This window comes from Maniola hyperantus, chromosome 23 (genome assembly GCF_902806685.2).
Source record: "Maniola hyperantus chromosome 23, iAphHyp1.2, whole genome shotgun sequence".
NCBI classification, from domain to species: domain Eukaryota; kingdom Metazoa; phylum Arthropoda; class Insecta; order Lepidoptera; family Nymphalidae; genus Maniola; species Maniola hyperantus.
In genome coordinates, this window is record NC_048558.1 from 5267965 (window position 1) to 5292468 (window position 24504).

The 24504-nt window shown below is 38.7% G+C and overlaps 3 protein-coding genes across 4 annotated transcripts in view; 2 read left to right on the forward strand and 1 right to left on the reverse strand.

The window, feature by feature from the left end:
- Dyrk3 (Dual-specificity tyrosine phosphorylation-regulated kinase 3) overlaps window positions 1–20524 on the reverse strand; it is a 225037-nt gene extending 204513 nt beyond the window's left edge. For both annotated transcript variants that reach the window (XR_011238102.1, XM_069506590.1), the window contains exon 1: window positions 19408–20524. Coding sequence is in view for 1 of the 2 variants with exons in the window: in XM_069506590.1 (XP_069362691.1) it covers window positions 19408–20187 (780 nt within the window). In the remaining variant the exon portion in view is untranslated. The remainder of the gene's footprint in view (window positions 1–19407) is intronic.
- Window positions 1–24504, forward strand: part of LOC117993102 (uncharacterized) — a 254416-nt gene that overhangs the window by 137500 nt on the left and 92412 nt on the right. The gene's annotated exons all lie outside the window — the stretch shown is intronic.
- Dmtn (transmembrane and coiled-coil domain 2 protein Dmtn) overlaps window positions 21877–24504 on the forward strand; it is a 43095-nt gene continuing 40467 nt past the window's right edge. The window contains exon 1 of the mRNA XM_034980884.2: window positions 21877–22075. The gene's annotated coding sequence lies outside the window, so the exon portion shown is untranslated. The remainder of the gene's footprint in view (window positions 22076–24504) is intronic.

A 24504-nucleotide genomic window follows, 5' to 3' on the forward strand; every position in this document is an offset into this window, starting at 1 on the left:
TCACGGTAATTTTGATTCAGTTTGGTAAGCCAAAATCAGAAATGGCCTTAATTCACATAGATTGTTGTTTAACAGATTTCTTGTTACGTAACGATAGTAATTTTTCTAAATTAAGTTTTGAAAACAAAAATCGAACAGCTGATATATATAGTTTGTTGATAGTTTAGTTGTTTGCGTATTTTATTTTTATAATATACTGTACTAGGTAAATCGTCCGTGACTTCACTTGTTAAGGCTCCCACTGAAAACCAGCGCTGCAGCTTGCTGCAGCATGATGCTGAGTGGGAGACCTATATTTGGTCACACGTACTTGTATATATATAGGTATTATTTTTTATTATTATATTTTTTTGTTATTAGTTTAATTATGTAGATTAACTTAATTAGCTTATAAGGTTTATTGTAGTAGGTATTGTGATCAAATAAAAGTTTTCTTTCTTTCTTTCTTTCTTTCTGATATTCTTTTAGGTAAGTACGTTTCCGGCTTCCCTTTATCAGATTTTCACCCTTCGCCACTGATATATATACAGGTACAGATTTAATATTGTTGATCAAAAAGGGTAGATAATATTTTGGCAATAGACCAGGAATTAGAAACAGTTCTGTTCTGTTACAAAGTATTAATTACTCGTCGTTAGGGAAGGTATTAATTACCTAACAACTTTAATATCAACATAGTAACGAGATGATAGAGGTGATCTAAATTCACACACGTGGCGATTACGGCCGTAATAAGGTCAGAGTGTAAGCCGTTATCTAGCTACAATGTCTACCAGACCAGCTAATTAGCTTAACGAGCTTCGAAATAGACTCGCTCAAGGTATGCTAATGAAGGGTTAAGTAACGTAAAACACTTTAGATGCAGAATCTGTAGTGTAGATTATATTCTTTGATTGAAAAGCTTGTCATCATCATGTTCAACCCATCCAGTCCACTATTGAGCACGGGTCTCAAAATGAAAAGGGTATGGGTGTAGGCAGTGGCGTGCACAGGTTTGAAGCCAGGGTAGGCATTAGGAATCTGTTCATTGGCAGGTTAAAATGAAAAATATGCATTGAGCTTTTACAACTGGGGTAAGCAATGCATTTATGCCTCTATGACCTGCACGCCCCTGGGTGTAGGCCATAGTTTGCCACGCTGGCCAAGTGAGGATTGCCAGATTTCACAAACCTTTAAGAACTCTATAGTAAGAGCATTATAACTTTTAAAACTTTAAGGGCATCTGGCAGGGGGTTGTCAAAAAATAGACTTTATGCTTTGACGTAAGATTATTTACACATTATTACCTGTTATCTCCCAAAGCCATCATGATCCAAACTTCATAGTCGCTGATCGTTCCTCCCTGTGTTGGGGACAATGCGCAGAGAAACTTTCAGCTTTTATAAAATAACGAAGTCTGGTACGCGCTGGCTTTTAGTCCGTTACGGAGAACTCTTAGACATGTTGATTTCCTCACGATGTTTAAGTGAGATTTAAACGCCTAAAATGTATAGATATATATATTATACTAGCTGATGCCCGCGACTTCGTACGCGTGGATTTAGGTTTTAAAAATCCCGTGGGAACTCTTTGATTTTCCGGGATAAAAAGTAGCCTATGTCCTTCTCCGGGATGCAAGCTATCTGTGTACCAAATTTCGTCAAAATCGGTTGAACGGATGGGTCGTGAAAGGCTAGCAGACAGACAGACAGACAGACTGACGGACAGACAGACAGACACACTTTCGCATTTATAATATTAGTATGGATAAATATGTCTAATAGATCCTATTTATTAACTAGCTGATGCCCGCGACTTCGTCCGCGTGGAATAAAGCTTTTTTAAAAATCCGTGGGAACTCTTTGATTTTCAGGGATAAAAAGTAGCCTATGTCACTCTCTTCTTCTCACTCTCACAGGTCTTTATCTATACCCATGCAAAAAATCACGTCAATCCGTTGCACCGTTGCGACGTGATTGAAGGACAAACCAACAAACAAACACACTTTCACATTTATAATAAGGGTACTGATTTGGTCTTGTAGTATAGGAGTCTAAAAATAACTGAGAGTTTACATCCATAGATATTTTTATCTAGAACACCGAAGGCTGTGTTGCTATGCAAACTAAAGTACAAAGGCAACCGGCAAGTTCAGGTTTAAAGTCGCAACTAGCTCCATCTAGTTGGGAGACTTTTAAAGTGGACTTGACTTAAGTCCCCAGGCTTACTAGTTTTTAGCCTGTGCTTTCAGACTGCGATCTTTTTTTAAAGTTACTTTTTTAGTGGAACGACGTTTTTTTAAACTAGTAGACTATCCAGAAAAGTTTTTGATTTTGAGGAGTTTTTGTTTTGTCATGTTTTACAAACTTCAATATAATTTGTGAAGTATAATGCATTACTTAAAAGTATAATCTTATTAATCTTAAGCTGATCATCATCATTATGATCAACCCATACAGATCACGGGTCTACTCTCAGTATGAGAATAGTTTGGCCATATTTTAGCGTTTAAACTACCGTGAGTGATTTCCATTCTAAATAATATCTGTCCCGGCTGTACTCATGTGTTTAGTCGACACCAGTCGTAGTGGAGTGAGTACAGCCGGGACAGATATTATTTAGAATGGTTTGGCCATAGTCCACCGGATTAACAGACTTCACACACCTTTGAGAACATTATGGAGAACTCTCAGGCATGCAGGTTTCCTCACGATGTTTTCCTTCACCGTTAAAGCAAGTGATATTTAATTACTTTACATTTGAAAGCAGAGCTACATGTGATTACGTGTAAGAAAAAGTTGAGTAAAAACAATATGACTTTCCACATTACACATACACTAGTAATGCGTGAAGGTTATAATGATGTCAGTGATGATTCTTTCACCGCAGACCGCGTGGTGAATCGCTAAATGACTATTACGTAAGTTTTCTACAGGAAACAATTATGCCTATCCAGATTGAGCGCTAATTAATCGTCAGCAATCTATTGCTTAGCATACATACGGCAGTCAACGTTTACCATAAATACCTGCTAAGTAGTATATAATAAGAAGCTGTGATAGCCTAGTGGTTGGGACATCCGCCTTCAAATCGGAGGTCGGGGGTTCGATCCCGGGCACGCACCTCTAACTTTTCGGAGTTATGTGCGTTTTAAGTAATTAAATATCACTTGCTTTAACGGTGAAGGAAAACATCGTGAGGAAACCTGCATGCCTGAGAGTTCTCCATAATATTCTCAAAGGTGTGTGAAGTCTACCAATCCGCACATGGCCAGCGTGGTAGACTATGGCCAAAACCCTTCTGACTCTGAGAGGAGACCCGTGCTCTGTAGTGAGCCGGCGATGGATTGATCATGATGATGAGTATATAGTCAACTAGCTGATGCCCGCGATTTCATCCGCGTGGAATTAGGTTTTTAAAAATCCCGTGGGAACTCTTTGATTTTCCAGGATAAGCACGCGGCCGAAAGTGATGATGAACATCGGCCTTTAGAATGACATTCCATCTTTGTAGAGCGTTGTCTCTGTCACTCATACCCATAGGACGTTTTGTCGATTTCAACGATCGAGACAGTGCTCTTCAAATCTGCTATCTCCTTGTAAAGATCGATGTTCATCACTTTTGGCCACGTACTGTAGTTGAGCGCTTCACAAAAGGTTTATATATCCAGCAATAAACGCCTTACAGTCTAATGGATGAATGGATAAAGAATCATAATCAAATCCATGTAAAACATAAAACAGCCTGATTTAACTCTACAATGCAATTCAATCCGCCTTAGCACTCTAAACTTATACAAAACCCAGTTCCTTTATCAGCGATTTATACCAATAAACGTCTGTTCCTAGGTTTGATTTACTATTTGAGCATAATAACCGTAACTTTTGCGGTCGCTAAACGCACGTGCCTCCACGTCATGATTTGAAAGCAATGGCGATTGTTGGCGTAATGTGTGGCACAAGTGATACGTTCTTAGCGTTTTACATTAGTGAGAATAGTACCTATTAATAACTGCGTACGTTGCATTTTAGTCTAGCTTTGAAAGCAGTTTACGTGTCCAATTGTTGGCGTAATGTATAGCACAAGTTATACATAATATATTTTATATTAGTGTATTAATTCTTTTATTTCCTATCCCGTTAGGATTTCGAAACATACGGCCTTATTCCATGTCTACATTATAAAGGGAACTTCTGCAGAGTTACAGCTTTCTGTCCGTCCAAGGACTGTCGTACGTTGCATTTTAAGCTGACTTCAAAACAATTTATGTTATCTTAAGTTAGCACATCGTTATTATCGATTGGTCAGGGACTGCTGTGTTGTGTGTGTTGCATCGCCGGATTGACAGAAAATATTGACAGAAAAGTAGAGCTAATTATGGTCATGTGTCGATAGTTCTGCAGTTGTATAGTCAGTGTGCCAAGTGTGTTGTATGAGTGCCAAGTCATACGCTTACAGCGAGTTCGCTGTAAGCGTATGACTTGGCACCGCGGGTACAATTTGCGTAAGATGGTAAAATCGATAGGAGTCGTCGCGACCGTATGACCCAATTTATCTGACAAGGACTGCGAATGTCAAGCTATCTCGACGCGGATTTCGGTCACGGGTCATTAGGTATCTGTTTCGGAGATAATAATGTTTAGTCATAAAGATTATTGCGCAGTTTTGTACGTTTTTAGGGTTCCGCATCTCCAGACAAAAAAGGAACCGTTATACTTATAGGATAGTGATACACGACAGACAGACAACGAATGTCGTTATCTGTCTGTCGTGTCTTTCAAGATGGGTCAAGGGAATCAAAACCTATAGGGTACTTCTCGTTGACCTAGAATCATGAAATTTGGCAGGTAGCAATGTCGTATAGCACTAGTAAACGAAAAAATCTGAAAAACCGTGAATTTATGATTACATTATAAAAAAAAAGTATTATTTCTTGTACGGTGGTACGGAACCACTACGGAACCTTTCATGTGCAAGTCTGACTCGCACTTGACCGGATTTAATTTGTATGATAATTTTTATATGAACCCGCCTTCACTCGGGTGGAATTTCTTGGAACAGACTTGTCGTATAGAAGCCGCATTGGATACATTTCTGTTGTTTCTTAATTGAATTTCCATTTCGAGTTAAGTATCAAAATATCAACTGTAACGAGAACCTATAGTTACCTACGTAGCAAACATTACGTTGTACGAATTTAAAACAAAAATGATAAGAGTTATCATATCAATGAGACAATTAGGTCATACCAACAGAATTACATAGGTAGGTACCTATTGTGAGTAATTCACATGAACGCAATATGTTTTATCTGTCTAAACGTAGAACCTGTATTTGTGTAAGAAAGATAAAGGTTTTGTCAAGGTTTATGATGTAGGTTTAAGATCGACATATTTCAGTGATTCGCACATATAACTCCGAGAAATTAGTGGTCCGGAATCACGGACGTCCCGAAAAGTAAACCACCGTCTTGACCACTAAGCTATCACCGCTTATATATCATCAATGTAACTATTTCAGTTATAGACCTGGGTCAACATTGCTTAGCTAGCAATGTTTCATTAAACTCTGTCGCAACTAGGCCATATTCCACCCTCGAACATGAAATGCAAGTATCTATTAGCTATTACTAACACTTTAATTTCGCACCGTAAAGGCTATCGAGATGGAAAATAATAGAGTGCTCATAAACGTCAGACCTAGATAGTGAACGGCCATTAGGCTTAGCTATCGTTCTCACGGACGGTTTTTTAACGCGCGTCAAAAAAGCGTAAGAATAAAATGAATTGTATGAAAAGCTTACGCGTCAAGGCTTTTCTAATAATAACGCTTGGCAAAGAACATACAAAAAAGAAGAAGAATTTAAACAAGGCTTTAATAGAAAAATGCCTTGTTGGACGTCCTAAGTGCCTCTGATTTTACGAAATGAGTAAAGACCTGCATGCCTTTTGAAGACGCGTGAAGCGGCGCAACGCAGGACACCGATACAGTATAGTAAAAACCCGACGTGTTCTCCGGCCAACGTAGGTATGTAAATACCAGACGTGTTATACTATCACGTCGTCGCGGGATAACGATATCTGAGGCCTGGGCATGGGCATCCCAACTCCACACAGTTTTCGTTTTCGTACCCCTAGAGTGCTTTTGTAAAGCGCGAAGCAAGAGCCAAAGGAAGACTTCGATTCTTGCTTCGCGGTATGAGAGTTTTATCAGATGGCGGAATAAAAATATCACGTTATTTACCGACAATCTGATTGGTCTACTCAACACAACTCCACTCCGCTTCAGTTGACAGGCACCCTTAGTGGCGGCTTCTAGTGTCAGAATCCACTTTAGGTAGCTGAGCCAGCGAAATAGCTAAAACGGTTAGCGTTGAATCGAATTCGGCTTCCTTTTAAACGCTCGTTAGAAAAGCGTCCGTGTGAATGAAGGCTAAGTGATTGACCTTAGGCATATAATGGCCTAAGAATCAGCGCATGCCAGACCTTCCTTATTTCATAAAAGCTGAAAGTTTCTCTGCGTATTGTCCCCAACACTGGGAGGAACGTTTGTTTGGATCATGGTGGCTTTGGGAGATAACTGGCAATAAAGGTGTAAAAAATGTTACGTCAAACTATAAAGTCTAATTTTTTTATGTTTTCACCAGAATAGTATTAGAAATCACGTCACACATTGCCAGACACTAAAGTATGGTGGCAACCCCCTGCCAGACACCTTAAAAGTTTAATAAATTATTATCGTTTAAGGCCCTTAAACGATAATAATTTATTAAACCCCTTAAATTAAGGGTGTCTGGCTGGGATCGGGGGTTCCCATGACTATAAGTGTCTGGCAATGCATGACGTGATTTCTAATACCATTCTGAAAAAAATTAGACTTTATACATTGACGTAAGACTTTATCTCACTCAAAGAACATCTGTAAAATTAAAGGCCACGCCATGCCTCTTTCTGCCCAATAATCTCTCCACTAACAAGGAGTTTGTTAGCAAAATGGGAAATAACTAAAGTAAAAATAAAAAGGGTTAAAGAGTTATGACCCCTACTAATTGAACGCGTTAAAATAAAATATTTATCTGGAGTTTTATAGAACTTCCGTTTTTAGATTAATGACCTGACTTCATAAAAACACGCGATGTAAAAGAGTATTGAAGACATTGAACTTTTATTATTTGATGGAAAGTAACGATTGGAACCTATTTCATGACCTAAAAAGAATAAGGTAGAAAAAAAACAAACATTATTCAAAAAAACCTAAGGTAATAAACATACCTTCAGGATAACAACCAATATAGCACCAGTCCGAGGAAAAAGTTTAAATTACAAATGCTAAATATTAAGCTATTAGACTGAACAAAAGCGAAAACCAGTTATTTCCGAGAGTGCATAGCGATTAATTTCGCTGTAACAATGCAACTTTTATCCAAGCAATTTCAAGTCTTATAACTCTACAAATAAAGTTTAGTTTGGTTAAATCTCACAGAGGGAGAGCATCCCTTCCCAGCTCTACGGGATATAACCTGTTTCAGGTTTATTTATAAACGCTACCTGGCTTTGTACAGGTGTACGATCAAGTAAGGATGCACGATTTTTTGCTTTGCTTTTTGAAGGTATCGATTGTTTGGTTTGCAATGAATCGAATGACTTTAAATCGATTCTCAGATCGGATCGTATGCTCTTGAATCGATAACTAGAATTTTGCATTTGTATTAAATAAAACACCTTTCTTTTTACACAATGCGATTTTATTGCCTTAATCTTCGATAAACAATTATTATTGCTGATCGAAAACCAGCACTCAAAAATTATTTAACTTTTTGACCTTTCTTAACATTCAAACTTTTCAAAAATAATAATTTTGACAGCCTCGTTGGTTACGACGACGCTCATCGAAATATCATACACTAGCTTATGATCGCGACTTCGTCCGCGTGGACTACCAAACCATAGGGTTTGAATTTTCAAAAATCCTTTCTTAGCAGATGCCTATGTCATAAAAGCAATCTGCATGCCAAATTTCAGCCCGATCCATCCAGTAGTTAGAGCTGTGCGTTCATAGATCAGTCATTCAGTCAGTCAGTCAATCAGTCAGTCACCTTTTCGTTTTATATATTTAGAGATCAAATGTCCATGTAAGTATCAGCCGATGAAAAAAGACGTTCAGTATTCAGATGCCACGAAGTATCGAATATCGTAGACATTATAAATACCATCTAGAGAAGACGATTCGATTCGCCTTACTCTTCAATCGATTCGTCACACCTGAAAATTGCATTGGAATGAATCGATTCAAAATTGCTACATCGTACATTACACTTAAATTAAACCGATCTTCTTAAAAATCGATTCGGAATGTACATCCCTACAAGCAAGTCGTCCTACGGCCATCTTTGAAAACATTTTTTTTGTGTTAGCAGGTCAGTTAGTACGAAATTAAGAATGTCGTGTTTTCGCTTGTAGTTGTTGTGTGCTACATTTCAAAAGCAGCTGTTTACAAATTAAACTAGGTGCATTCAACTTGTTTTCGCTGTAAAATTGGTTTCCTACCTACCTAGTTAGGCCGAGTAAAATATATATAAAAGGAAAATGTGTTTTACTGACTGATCTATCAACGCACAGCTCAAACTACTGGACAGATCGGGCTGAAATTTGGTATGCAGGTATCTATTATGACGTAGACATCCGCTAAGAAATGATTTTTGAAAATTCACCAACAAGAATTTATCTCCACGGCAAATGGAACAAAAATGTAACTCTCGATAAGAGATTCGTACTAAATTATCATAATTAACATAATTCGAATGAGTCTTTATCATCATCATCATCAACCGATGGACGTCCATTGCTGGACACAGGTTTCTTGTAGGGACTTCCACACGCTACGGTCTTGCGTAAAGCGGCTCCCTGCGACTCGTCTGATGCCGTTGTCGTTGTCGATGAGTCTTAGTTGTTAAATTAATAATTAAGTATTTTCTATTATTACTAACTACTACCTACTAACCATTAATTTTAAGTTTGTTTGTACCTAAGGCACAAGATGAATAAACTACTTTCTTCTTTCTTCTTCTTAGTTTATGGTAATAAACTTCTATTACTTATTTAACGGCCTGTCATTAAATTGGACCTTGTAACTTCTCATACACTTGTACAGTTCATCCGCATCCGCGTGGAGTAAACAAAATTTAAACCCTTATTTTACACCCTTAGGGTTGATCTTTCACAATGAGATTTTAACATAAAATATGTCATACTGCTAATTGCAAAGTCAGTCAGTCAGTCAGACACCTTTTCCTTTTATATATATAGAATAAGAATAATTGCAATACCAGTATAATTAGGAATGTGGCATCGACGTTTTATTGACACGATAATTTGCGTCGGACGCTATAATTTCATTGCGGCGCGGCGTACGGAACCCGATCACATGACAAATATTTGGCTGGTAGGTAACTAAATTAAACAAATATTTCGTTGCGATCTACCACTTTTGGTTTCCAACAGTAGCGCAATTTTATTTTCACTTTACTTTCTATTCGCATGGCGTAATCGACTGATATGATTAACCAGCTTATGCCCGCGAGTCGCGACTTCGTCCCCGTGGATTATACAAATTTCAAACCCCTATTTTACCCCCTTACTACGTCTACGTCATAATAGTCTGCTATCTGAATGCCAAATTTCAGTCCGATCTGTCCAGTAGTATAAGCTGTGCGTTGATAGATCAGTCAATCAGTCAGTCAGCTTTTTCTTTTATTCATACAGGGTGTAACCAGAACGCTAGCAAAAACTTAGCGTTTTTGTTATACTACCTAAACACAATCCAATACCAATGACCATTTGCCTCATTTTGACTTAACAAAACATAGGATTTTTTTCGCGCTTTTTGGTGTTATCATTATCAGTAATCATCAAACCTGTCTTCGTTTTTACACCTATATAGATTTATACCTACTACATATGCCCGCGACTTCACCTGCGTGTATTTGGATATATTTTAAAAATCCTGTGGGAACTCTGTGATTTTCTGGGATAAAAAATAACCCACGTCATTCTCCAAGTTACTATGGCGGCTTTTTTACCTGACTGGCGAAGGCCAAAGGAGGGTTAATAATGTATTCATTATGGTGGCTTATAAAAACACGAAAACTTCCATAATGCTTATATAATATTACCTACAGTGCGACAAGGCTCTCTTGGCACTTGAATGACATTGACAGGGGGGCGCTGTTGGAGAACAATGGCTTAGAATATTCAAACAAGAACAAAGGGGACACTTGACGGCAACGTTAGTTCCGATTTTTGCCACGCGCCAAGATTGCCTTGTCGCACTGTACCTAACAATTTCAATTATCTAGATAAAACATCGCAACAAGTTTCAATTTACTTTTTAAAGCAAATAATTATTAGTCTGATTTTACTTTCATGTTTATGTAAACAATCTTAATAAAAGTAACTACTTAGCAGAGAAACAAGATTTCCAATTAAGAGGATTCCAAAGTAATCAAGTCTATTAAGCATAACTTTATAATTGGAAATTTCTTTTTTTATTTCCTACCCACCGAGCGAACGTTATTCCACAGAAAGATGAAATAAAAAAGGGCATTTATTCTTTACTAACTGATGCCCGCGTGGGTTTAGGTTCTAAAAATCCTGTGGGAACTTTTGATTATGTAGGACAAAAAGTAGCCTATCCGTAGTAGCCCGTCACCGAGATGCAAGGTAACTCAGTACCAAATTTCGTAAACAAATTTAAACGCATGATTCTTTAAAATCCCGTGGGATCACCACGGTTTAGGAAAACATTTCCTAATTATATCAGGGCTGGAGAGTTGGGTCCTCGAGTTCAAAAGTCTTTACTTCTCCAATATCAATTTATAACCGACAGTTTCTAAATCCCATCAGTTTTGGTGGTCAGGTCCCGTACAGCATCAGGATTGAGGAGTTGGAATCCATTTTTTTATAGGACAATGTCGCAAAGTTTCTCTATCGATTAAAAACAATATTACGCAAATCGGTCCGGAAATCTGAGATTTCGGTGTATATAGGCAGAGAAACACAACTCCTCCTCCTCCAAAGTAAGTTAAAAAAGTAGCCTATGTTACTTCTTGGTTAATCCTCTACTTGTCTGAAAAACCCGTCAAAAAAGGTTCAGCCGTTCCGAACATTAGCCGGTTCAAACAGACAGACAGACAAAAATTTTAATAACGTTTGATTCAGTTTAAATAACCATATGAGCTTCATATGAGGTAGTTATTTCGAAATTACAGACAAACACTTCAATTTTATTTACTAGTAGATATATTATATACTATATAGATTTACTGTAACGCATAAAGTCTACTTACTCTCATTTCAATTTCGACGAGACCAGTCATCGAATATCTCGAGAGCAGGTCGAGGCTTTTCATCGTGACGAGGAAAGGCGAGGCTCTCTACAGTCTACACAATCGTATTTGGCAGCAAGAAACGAGACCTCTACGAGTCAAGACGAAAATGCAGTGACTTATTTTAATGTTTACTTCGTCTTGAAAATGCAGCTATATTGTCCTCTACGCCCACAACCCAAGCCCACAACTTTATAGCAACTCTCGGCAAGTCTTGCCGAATTGTTTGGGATATATCTATAAAAAAATCGGAAGCATTATGTGCTTTGTCATTTGACTTGGAGACGAATACATGACGAGACATCCCTAATGCCCGGGCTACACGAGGCTAGTTTTTCAAGCTAGGATAGCAAGCTAGTGTCAGTAAGCTAGCAAGCTAGTACTTCTGGCTTCGTGTAAACAAAACTAGCTTCATTTCTAAGCTAGTAAGCTAGTTGACAAGCCAGGACAGTTTTTAATAGGATGGAGTTCTATTTTTTAGGCTAGTAGCGCCCGCCACCACTGATTTTACTATCCTGGCTTGTGTACTAGCTTGATGTGGCCGGCGAAGCTAGTTTTCAATTTACTCGTAAGCAGTAACCACGCGTTTTGTTTGTTTTTCTCCGCGACGTGTTTTTGAGATTTTAAGATGCCCAAACTAAGTACGGAGATTAATTTAAAGTTCGTACAACTTTACCGTGACCATGAATGTCTGTGGAACGCCACCCTTCCAAGTTATAAAGACAAGTGCAAACGTGATTCAGCGCTACAAAAAATGTGTGACGAATTAAAGACGATGGGTATTGATATGACTACCAAAGAGGTTGAAGTAACTGTTTCAGTCGAATAGTGTTTTTTTTTTCGCGTGCAGTTCATTTTGGACGTGTGGTCACCTCGGTCACAGCAATAATACTAGCTTAAAATAATATAGCCTCATGTAAACAGAACTCGCATATTCAAGCCAGGATAGAAAGCTAGGATAGTATACTGAAGTTCCTAGCTTGCTATCCTGGCTTTAAAAACTAGCCTCGTGTCACCCGGGCATAACATTCATGTTCGACAATTTTCGCCAAATAGGTATAATGCGTAAAAAATAACTCCTCACGCGCCATTTTACCCTGTGGGTCAACTTTCATCTCAAAAGTACGGGACTAAAATCGTACTTTTGACATGAAATTTGACACAAAAAGTCCTTTTTATACGGACTTTATGTAGTGTTGTCGGCTTGAGGCATAAAAGCTCACTTTGTCATTTGCGAAATTGGAAGGATTATTTCCATTTCTGAATTCATGTGACAGACACGATGCCAAACGTCAAGGCGAAAAGCGCAGCGAAAGCTGGACATCGTTTTCAGTAAACCGAAACTGCAAGCGACGGACGGGCGAGTTAGTGAAGCGTTTGTAAAAAAAGAGTACAGTTCCAAGCTCGAAAATTGTACAAACATTTCAGAGTAAAGTTGAAAAAACGGTAGTACGCCGAACTCGAGATCAGCTCCCGTACAATAGACTGTATACAGAGTACAGTCGTAAATAGGTATTATGTACCTAATAAAAGCGATTAAGGTTAGTTTTCACCTTGGTCTGTACGTTAAACCTTCACGGCGCTATGACCTGTGAAGGTAGTTAAAATTAGAAACAAAAACACGAATATTTCTTAGTTTCTTATCGACCGAGCGCAAGATCACCTGCTCAGTTATTCTAGCGTCTATTAGGCGATAGGTATTGCAGTCAGTTTTCAGGGTTCATGTACTGGATGTGAGTTTCTTTATTCCACCATATTCTACTATTTATTACATTCCATTAGTTACTTAAATATATATAGCTCACTGGCTTATACCCGTGACTTCGTCCGCGTAAACTACTCAAATTGCCAACCAGTATTTTACCCCCTTAGGGGTTGGTTTTACAAAAATCCTTTCATAGCAGATGTCTACGTCATAATAGCTATCTGCATCGCAAATTTCAGCCCGATCCGTCAAGTAGTTTGAGCTCTGTGTTGATAGATCAGTCAGTCAGTAAAACACCTTTTCCTTTCATATACCTATTTAGAAGATTACTTAGTTTAATAATATCACAGAGACCAATAAAATCTTAAAATAACGATGTAACTACGAACTACCAACTACCAAACGAGTGTTCGGTAACCGGTCGAAGTAGAAATTACCGCTACATCTCAGTGCCATGAACTGAGGCTAGATCTATCATAGCTAAATCTACAGTTTAATAACCTAAGATGTTAGACAAGAATTGCTATTGCTCCTTGTTTGCAGTCAGATCTAAAGCTCCTATGTTTATACTTTATAGGAGCTTTAAGACCGACTGCAAAAAAAGGATGTGGGTTCTATGCCCATTATTTTGGCGATGTTCCTCCACCATCAAAGCTGAACCGGTCTCACATATTAAAAGTATTTTTTTTTCACTTTTTCAAAACGTACCTAACCTAAGCAAGTATTTCTGTGCTTGAGACAAATTTCATCTCATCTCAACCATAGTCGGTCCACTACTGAGTATGGGTTTTTTTTTCAGAAGGAGAAGGGTTTAGACTTTAGGCCATAGTCCGCCAATTTCGGCGGACTCCACAAACCTGAGAACATTTAGGTCGCAATGTCTTAAAACTCACATAACTCTGAAAAGTTAGAGGCATGTGCCCGGGACCGAACCCCATCATCATCATCACGATCAACCCATCACTAGCTCACTACAGAGCACAGGTCTCCTCCAGAGTGAGAAGGGTTTTGGCCATAGTCTACCACGCTGGCCAAGTGCGGATTGGCAGACTTCACACACCTTTGAGAACATTATGGAGAACTCTCAGGCATGCAGGTTTCCTCACGATGTTTTCCTTCACCGTTAAAGCAAGTGATGTTTTAATTACTTAAAAACGCACATAACTCCGAAAGTTAGAGGTGCGTGCCCGGGGTCGAACCCCCGACCTCCGATTGGAAGGCGGACGTCCTAACCACTAGGCTACCACAGCTTTGGTCCTAACCAGGCTACCACAGCTTTGGGACCGAACCCCGGACCTCCCAAATAGGGGGTCAAAGTCTTAACCACCGCTCCCTATCTGACTCTGACACTGACTTAGTGAACGTAAATTTCTGCATTTATTACAAAAATTTCCGTAATCACTGCTTTCTCTCACGGCCTAATAGGTATTCAGTTCTATGATAATAATAGGCGCGTTGCTCAATAACAGAGAGAACTAAGGTGAGGGAGGGTTTGATCCTGAATCGACGATATGTAAATATTACATATCGTCGATTCAGGATCAAGGATCATTGAATTCACGTCACGTTCACGAATCAAAGAAAAATAGGCGATTCATAAGGCTATCTAGCGTCAAATGCAGGAACATTTGACGCCTGCCAGTGACGTTGTGACGCCTCGACGTTTTGTTACAAGTTCCTGTGGTGAACTGTGCCAATAACTCTTATCAAAATCGTGTAAAGGCGCCAACCCTAATCTTATCTTGCATATCAGTTGGTTTGGTGCCATCGAAGTAGGTCTCAACTGTTCAAATAATATGCGCAATTGTTACAATTTCAGTTCAAGTAAATATATATGTATTGTTTTATAACAACTTACTAAGGTTAAGGGTATTTTCAGACGTGCAACAACCACACCACAGCGACAAAAATTTCACCGAGCCAGGCACAAAATTGTATGAAAAACCTATAAGAAATGAACTGGGAAAGTACGCGTAATCATGGTCCCAGCTGAAAATTGACGCTGTATACTCGTTTGTACAAAGCATATTAATACCATTATGCCAATAATTATGCTGAGTTGGGATCTTTTTTTTCAGGTCAACCTGAAAAGTCGTATACGTTCATAATATAATCTATCTATAAATTTTCTAAAATTTACTTACCTATTTTTTTAAATGTACTACATACAAAAGGGTGTAAACAGCACGTCGCTGGTTTCACAGTAAACCTAAACACGAAAAGACGTAGGAGAAGTTATCATTGATAAACTATTTTCATTTTTGGATCTTGGCCTCCTGTACAATTGCAATTTGTAGATCCGACCTTTAGATGCTTTTAGTATTCCAGTGCTTCTGTTGTTTGGGACGGTTTAGCTTAATTAATGTTCAAATGGATTCAAAATGCCAGGATCACGTACCTTTATATGGTGATATGTGACACAGTGTGAGAAAAACGTTTTTTCTTTCTTTGTTTCTTTCAACTGTTCCTTGTATTGTATTACAAATTTAGGGACGCACTGCCGTAATATTAGCTAGTGCTTGATCAAGTCTTTGTACCAACATTTCGTCGAGCGACTTGTCGTTAATGTGACCTTTCGCAAAATTAATTTAGATATTAGACAAACCACTTCATTCGCCGCTCGCTCAATCATCTATTTGTAGGTCAAACTTCTGTTACGTACACAGTGAACGGTCGAAGGTTTGTAGTTTTCGTATTATTTTTTATTCTTTTTGTCTACCTGCAACCAATGACATTGATTCTTTTTTTAATAAGCCGATAGATCGCGGTTTCGCAATCGGACGGATGCGTTTGAGTTCTGACGTAAATAACTGTATAAAACTGAACGCGCATTCAATTTTATTTTTCCAGATGACTGCCGTGGTTATCAAGAGGGCAGTTATGTGGATCTTTTTTTTGAATTTATCACAAATACTAGCTGATGCCCGCGACTTCGTACGCGTGGATTTAGGTTTTAAAAATCCCGTGGGAACTCTTTGATTTTCCGGGATAAAAAGTAGCCTATGTCAGTCTCCAGGTCTTACACTATACCCATGCAAAAAATCACGTCGATCCGTTGCTCCGTTGCGACGCGATTGAAGGACAAACCAACAAACAAACACACTTTCGCATTTATAATAGGGGTAGTGATTATAGGGGTATTGATGGTATGTCTATCAAACTATCTTTCTACCCATCTGGGTTTTATACTTCTATGCAACATGAGTTGTATGTAAGTACTTTTTGCACAAACACAAAATAGTTGAGAACAAAACGCGTTGTTTTTCGAAACTGCCTTTTCTTTTATTATTTATCTCATTGCCATCTCGATTAATTAATTATTTATCTATCAGTCAAGCTGAGCAACTATAGTTTAATTATTCATATTCAAATTCCTATACTTTATTAAGGTTAACTTGTGGCTCGTATGCTAATTCAAGACTCTACCACGCACCTCACCGCTTCGAAAAGCAGATTCTACTGAGAAGATCTAACAAGATACTCATCAGGTACTATTCAATGTACTATCTGTAATGTTGTATGCTGTATCTGGCGGCCACAGGATTTGACAAGGGAATGTGAAGTGGAGGCAAACAATGGATCGGAGACGGTCGAAGTTATACAGGGTATTCAAGAACCTGCGCATAGCCCCAAAGTATAAGAAGAAGAAGACTATGTGTTAGTAAAGTTAAGAAAGCAAAAGAGAATACTCGCTCAGTCAGCAAATTTTCTCTTTTGCGTTTAGTGTTAAAATGAACTATACTAGTGAATTATCAGATTCTACATAATATCTAAGGTAGGTAGGTACGACTCTACAAATCAGTGATATAGTTCTGATATGTAGATAAATAGGCAGGAAATTCTTTCTCTGCAACATGGCCTATGTATTTCTTATTATCTTCTGTTTTTGCACAGAAACATATTGTTATTATTATTGAATTTTTCCTTCAAGTGTACTATTAAAAACGCACATAAAAAACGCGGTAAAAAATTCAAAAACCGCGATGCACGCTTAGCTTTACGAACAAGTCGGGTGTTACTAAAACGTAATCGGGAAGCTCTAAAATAGAACTGGACGCGTAGCTCACAAGTCGCAGTCTTTATAACCCGTTCAGATAACGTTTATCATATCACATAAGTTACAATACACGTAATAATAAACTGTTTTTGTATGTACAGTACGCGGCAGAAAGTAATGTACATCGGCTTTTAGAATGACGTTTCGGCTTTGTAGAACGTTGTCTCTGTCACTCACACCTATATGACGATTAATCGGTCTTAACGTCAGAGACGATGCTCTACAAATCCGCTATCTCCTTCTAAACGTCTATGTACATTACTTTTTGCCGCATACTGTAACTATTTGTCCACACCGTGAAACGCAGTGTAAGCAGACCCCAAGCCACAGTTCACGACAGTTAGGGAACTTGTGACAAAACGTCTAGGCGTCGATTTCACTAGCAGGCATCAAATGTTCCTACATTTGACGCTAGGTAGCCTATGAATCGCCTATTTTTTTTCTTTGATTTCCCGTCACCCATAGCATTTGACATATCGTCGATTTAGGATCTAACCAAGAGTTCCCTCACTCTAGTTCACTCTGCCTACATGCCTCTTTATGAGAAAACAAAGTCATTTTGACAGAAATGGCAGGGGACGTCATCAACGTTCATTAACTCCGAAGAACTTTCGATGAAGGTAAGATGAATGACTCGATAGAGCTGAGCCGAAAGTTTGATAGAGCAAATCAAAGTTATTTTCGTGGAATACTTTGAGACCTACTAAATACCCCCTCTAGGTGCCTGAAGTGACAAGACGATATAGAGCTATGGGTCCCATGGGAGCACAAAACATATTTTAGACTTACGCCCTAAGTAACTCTAGGTAAGTAGGACTTTCGTAGAAAAATAAGGGTACGAAAGCGGAGCGAGACCAATAATTAATCTATTGGTACGAACTACGAAAAAGTGTGGCCCGCTGAACATTCATGCAAGCACAGGGGCTGCTGTTCGATTTTGATACTTGTGCCTGTACTGAACTTACGCCACTGAGCAAGTCTTTGTTATCTCCTGTAGGAAGACGGGTGTGGCCAGCTGATTGGTACGCACGGCCGGGGGCAGCTGTTCACAACAAATGACGATATCGATTTTGCCCCAGTCTCACTCACTTGCCGATCTTGTAAACGAAACAGGTGTTGGAGCGATTTGGTAACCTAATATTTCGCCTACACTGAACTTACGCCACTGAGCAAGTATTATCTCCTGTAGGAAGATAAGAGTACGGGTGTGGCCAGCTGATTGGTACGCACGGCCGGGGGCAGCTGTTCACAACAAATGACGATATCGATTTTGCCCCAGTCTCACTCACTTGCCGATCTTGTAAACGAAACAGGTGTTTGAGCCATTCGGTAACCTAATAACTAAACGCAAACATTCTGTACGCCCACCTACGCACATACAGGTGTTATTAGTAAAATATTTTAGACTAGCTGATGCCCGCGACTTCGTCCGCATGGATATAAGTTTTTAAAAATCCCGTGGGAACTCTTTGATTTTCCGGGATAAAAAGTAGCCTATGTCACTCTCCAGGTATTTATTAACCCGTGCAAAAACTTCGTCTATCTGTTGCAACGTGATTGAGGGACAAACCAACAAACACACTTTCGCATTTATAATATGGGCAGTGATATTTTATATCCCAGAGTAGGTATATATATTTAGCTAGAAATGTTTCACTAAGTGTTGATGAATATTCATGAAATGTGAAACTGCCAAATTAAAAATCTTTTTAATTATACCTACCTAGTTACTGGGTAGAAACTAGAAATCTGCGATTAATAAAAATGCTTCATGCACATTTTAAAGTTGTCGCCTATGTTCTAACTAGTTATTTCTCGCGACTTCGGCCGGGTTGAAAATTCGCAAAATTATTTCGTGGGCTATGGGGTCTAGCTCGGTTGTATGGACATCCTATGTCCAAAATCTCAAGTACGTACAATAGTCACAGCGCGCAGCGTTTTGATAACATTACCGTGGTTTTGAGATGTAAGTACTTACAATGATTTATGACAATCTGTAATTTCCTCTATTGAGAAAATAAATATTTTACTTACCCAAGTTAGGTTATGTCTACCTAGAAATGTTTTCACCAAGTGTTGATAAATATTCATGAAATTTGAAACTGCTGAATTAAAAGTGGTTGGAACTCTTAGTGAAAAATATTTTTTGTGATTAAAATTACGAGTGAAGGAATATTTACTAACTTTTGAAATTACGTATCTATTAAGTTGTCATCTACTTTATAATATGGAAAACGGTTAGTAATAGGAAAGTAAGTAATTGTCAGCGTTGTGGTGACTGACCTTAATGCCGGAGCGTCCCTGCTGCTTGAGCAGTACATTCTCGGGCTTCATGTCGCAGTGGATGATGCGGCTCTTGCTGAGCGCGTGCAGACACTGCAGCAGGCTGTGCGAGAACTTGCGCACCAGCTGCAAAGAGAACCCCTGAAACTTGTTCTTCTTTATCAGCTCGTACAGGTTTATCGACAGCAGCTCGAACGTTATACACGTGTGGTTGCGGAACGTGAACGAGTCGAACATGTGGATCACGTTCATCGTATTATCCTTGTCCTGCTCGCGCAGGTGCTCCAGGATGCGGATCTCCTCTTGCGCCTGCCGGTGGAAACGCTTCTCGTTGCGCACCATCTTCAGAGCCACGTTCTCGCGCTTTTTATGGTCGTACGCTTTGACAACCTGCCCGAAGCTGCCCTTCCCGATAACTTTGAGTACCTCGTAGCGGTACGCGATGTGGTCGTGCGGGATGTGGATGTACGATCCCTGCTCGTTGTCGTATTCGCAGTTGTTGGGGAAGCCTACCAGACCCGGCCGCTTCTTGGCGTTTGCGCCTATGAAGTACACTTGGGGATAGTCGAAAATCTCGCGATGCTCATACGGCGTGAGCTTGTTCATGTAGAGCTTCATGACCTGCTCGGGGCTCGCTGCGGCGGCCGGTGGGCGCTTGTCGGGCGGCTGCGCGGCCGCGGGCGGCGCCGGCGGCCCGGGCTCCAGCGGCGGAAGCGCCCCGTCCCGGAGCAGCGCGCGCCCGAACGCGTGCGCGCTCCCCAGAGGCATGTCGCCGGTCATGGCCGAGCGGCCGCCGCCACCGCGCGCTTCGCTCGCCGTGGCCGTGCCGACCCACACCCTACACACTGCACCTCACTCACTGCACTCGCACTGATGCACGAACCCACCCTGGGGCGCTGCACGACATTTCACAAGGACCGGGATCGAGAACAACCACGCTTCCACTTATGCGAACACATTCCGTCTCGGACACGATACGATGGAACCGTCACAGATGATACCGTGCGACGCGAACGTGAAACGCAAACAAAGACCCCCTTCCTTGCAGGCCGACCCGACGACAGAACCAGAGAGAAAATAGAAACTGGTCGCCAAAGTCATTGAACCATTCGCCTGGCATGAGCCCACGAGTGCGAGTGAGAAGGGACCCGTATCAGTTGTTTCCACGACTATTGCCAGAGGGCGCTTTTCGTCTCGGCATGTTATATCTTTGTGGATGACCTAAATTATAATGCAACAAGCAGTGTTGCCACTTATTGCTTTAAAAATATCATAATTCTCTATAATAAATAATAATGTTTTAGACCGTAGGTATATTATGGTGGATGGTGGATGTATGTAATGTATAATATGATTGTAGGTATGTGACGTATGTAAGTATATTTTTTCAAAAAATTGTTTGCTGTCGCCTACAACTTAAACGGGTGGACAGATTTCAATGACATTATATTTGTTAGTTCGGAGAGTGACAAGATGATTTTGAAGACACTTCCTGATGAGCTAAAGGCTTGAAATTTTAAATATAGATTGGAACTGGAGGAGAATGAAATATTAACTTTCTTTCTCGTCTCTCTATTTCATTAGCTTTTTCGTCTGTTCGGTACGCTTTTGATTTTAAATAACTTCTCGATGAGCTAAAGCTTGAAATTTCGAGCATTGATTTCAACTGGATGACAATGCAATATTAACTCGCTTTCTTGTCTCTTTGTTTGTTTTCCATTTTAAATTTTACCGATATAGATATCGATTTTAAATTAACTTTCCAAGTAGCTAGAGACCTGACATATTAAATATTGCTAGAAGAAAGACACAAATAAATAAAATAAACAACAAAGTTCTTTTATACTGATTTTTGGTCCATTTTAAAAACGTTGAGATTACTTATTTGTAAAAATCATTACTTAAATAAATAATTATTTTATGTAAAACTTCATGAGACAAGACAAAAACTCAATTAATCTTTTCTAGGTTTTGACTGTTTCGACATCAATGATTTAAATAGTAAGTTTACAAGGTTTACTTCCGTCCATATTTAAAGTGGACGTCAAACGCAACAACTGTTTTAAAGTCGCCATCTTTCATCGAGGTCATTATATTATTCGAAGTGTTTTAGAATAGCAAAGTAGTTAGTGCTATGAATTAAAAGCTCAATTTTTATGAACTACTAACATATTTTTTTTATCAAATTGCAATAATATCTGCCTACCACAAGCCACAACATTTTACTTTTACCATGCTTAAAGTACACTGTCTTGTTATTGTTAAGACAGTAGATATTTTTCCATTCACAGACAAAAAAATATACATTTAAAATATACATATATAATTAAATACCCAGTTAAGTTAAATTATTTAATTTATTTAACTTTATTAATTTAGGCTCAGAATAAATACCTGAATTTAGGTCTCTCATCAAGACTTGCATTGTCTATGGTTGACTGGGAAGGTATCGCCATCTATTGAGCAGAAATTGAACTTCGGCAAAGAATAGTGCATCGTCCATCCGATGTAGACGTCTTCTTTCACTCCCTTGTTTTCTGTCATTTTAATAATCGTAACTATTGTGGAAATTGTATTTTTATTTCGCGACAAAACATGAACAGAGACTGTTGTGTAGCAAACCAGTGTATTGAAACAATAGAACACTAAATTGTGGTTATAAGAATATGTAAGTGTACTTTTTATTATTCCTTTGCAGCGATTTCTTTTTGTCATTCTTACAATCTACTATGTTGCGATTGCTGAAACGAATCCTTGTATTTCCGGCATACATACTCATAATTAACTTTGATTTGCGTAAAAACTACATGCCTAGCAACCGCTTTTTTTAGTCTAACTAAGAGTTCGATAATGTCCAATCATTCCGATGTTTCGAAGTCAAACTGTAAATTATATTGATCAAGCACGTATAAAGTTCTAATAAAAGAGCATAAGAATGTGAAATTCTCAAGGTAATTAGGCCCCGATGTAATATGCAGTTGTACTAAGTAACTTATAGGCACATGTATAAGTTCATAATGTTTGGACTGTAGCCAGTAAGGTAGGGAAGTGAGAATCTTATTGTTTGGTAATGAAATAAAGTGAATTAACATCTCCTTTGTTTATGATCAGTCACTGAGTCATGCATTAATGCTGGAGAGTACATATAAACTGAAATTATACTGTTATTAGTCATCCAAGAGTAATCTTAAGGTTATGTAAGCAAAACAAGTTTAATTTGCAGAGTATAAACTATTGCTGAGTGATTATAAACATCCTCATTCTATTTGTGGCTAGTTGTAATTTAGCATTTTGTCATCTAACAAGCTTATTCCCACAACTTCGTCTGTGTGACTACACAAATTTCGATCCCCTATTTCACCCCCTTAGGAGTTGAATTTTCAAAATCCCTGTCTTAGTGGATGCCTATGTCATAATAGCTATCTGCATGCCAAATTTCAGCCCGAAACGTCCAGTAGTTTGAGCTGTGGGTTGATAGATCAGTTAGTCAGTCAGTAACATTTTCCTTTTATATATATTTAGATAAATGTGTAGGTATAATGGTGCCAATCCTAGTTACATATAAACTCTCTGGAGTAAATTGATAAACCTAATGTACTGTTTTTTCTACACTAGCTCATCCAACCGGCTTCGCTCGGGTGTTTGATATAATAAATACAGAAATAGCCTGTAAATAAATTAGCTTTTTTTTTGTGATAAATTAGCTTTCTGATGGTGAGAGAATTATTAAAATCGGTTCAGTGGTTTCAGAGTTTATTGTTTACAAACAGACAAATCGTAAGTATACAAGTAATATAAATAATATTAGCATACAAATACAATAAAAATACATCAGAAGTACAAGTACAAATACAAATTAATAATCTTACAGCAGAATGCTGAAATGGCTTGATAGATCAGTCAGTCTGTTAGTCAGCCACCTTATACCTTCATATATTTAGATTAACAAGTGATTTCAAATATTTTTTTTTAAGAAATCAGCAACAAACAAAGAAGACAAAGGAAGTAATTGATGTCCATTCTGCATATCCAAATAAAGTGATTTGTGTGTCTGCCTGTCTGTTTGCTACCTATCCAAAGCTTAACCGCTGAGTTGACCTTGATAAAATTTGGCACAGGTTTAGTTTGTATTTGACACTGATGAAGGCTACATAATATTAACTCCTGAGAAGTATCACAAGAAAATAGAAATTACTACAAAGAAGCTTAAAATTATGTGAATGAATTTGCAGCCAATAGTATGGATTATTTTGTAACTTTATTGTTAGAATTGGATTAGAAGATTTGCCCTTGTGACTCATTCATTAAGTAGCTCCTTGTAGCCAGCCATGCAGAAGGATCTGGAAGCCCACTACATTATTACAGTGATGGCAAAACAAGACTTATTTAGGACTTACTACATAGTAGTCTTAACCTAGTGGTTATAGGACATCTGTCTTCTAATCGGAGGTGGGGATTCGATCCCGGGCATGCATTCTAACATTTCGGAGTTATGTGCGTTATTAACAAATCAGATATCACTTGATTTAACGGTGAAGGAAACCGTCGTGAGGAAACCTGCATGCCTGAGAGTTCCACATAATGTTCTCAAAGGCTCAGCTTTCTGCCAATCTGCATCTGAACTCTACCAAGCCGCACATGGCCAGCATGGTGGACTATGGCCAACTCATATTGAGAGGAGACCCGTGCTCTGTAGTGAGCCGGTCATCATGATGATGATGATGATGATATCCCTAAAAACTCCTTCCTTTATTAGATGGATTTGTAACCCTCAGCAATGGAATATGATGTAGACATGCAGAGAACAATTTTTGTAAAGATCATTTAGTTATACCATACTGCTAAAATAGCTAGAATTGTATTTGTATTGGGAAATAAGATAAGATAGTAATTATCAGTTTTTTTGATGTCACACCGTTGATAACATGTATTGAGTCAATCAACCTGGAACTTCTGTGATTATTTCTTAGGTACAATTTCTTTATGGATATTGGTTGCATGTAGTGTACTAGCTTATGCTTGCGATTTCGTCTGTGTGGACTACACAAATTTCAAACCCCTGTTTTACCCCTTCAGGGATTGAATTATCAAAAATCC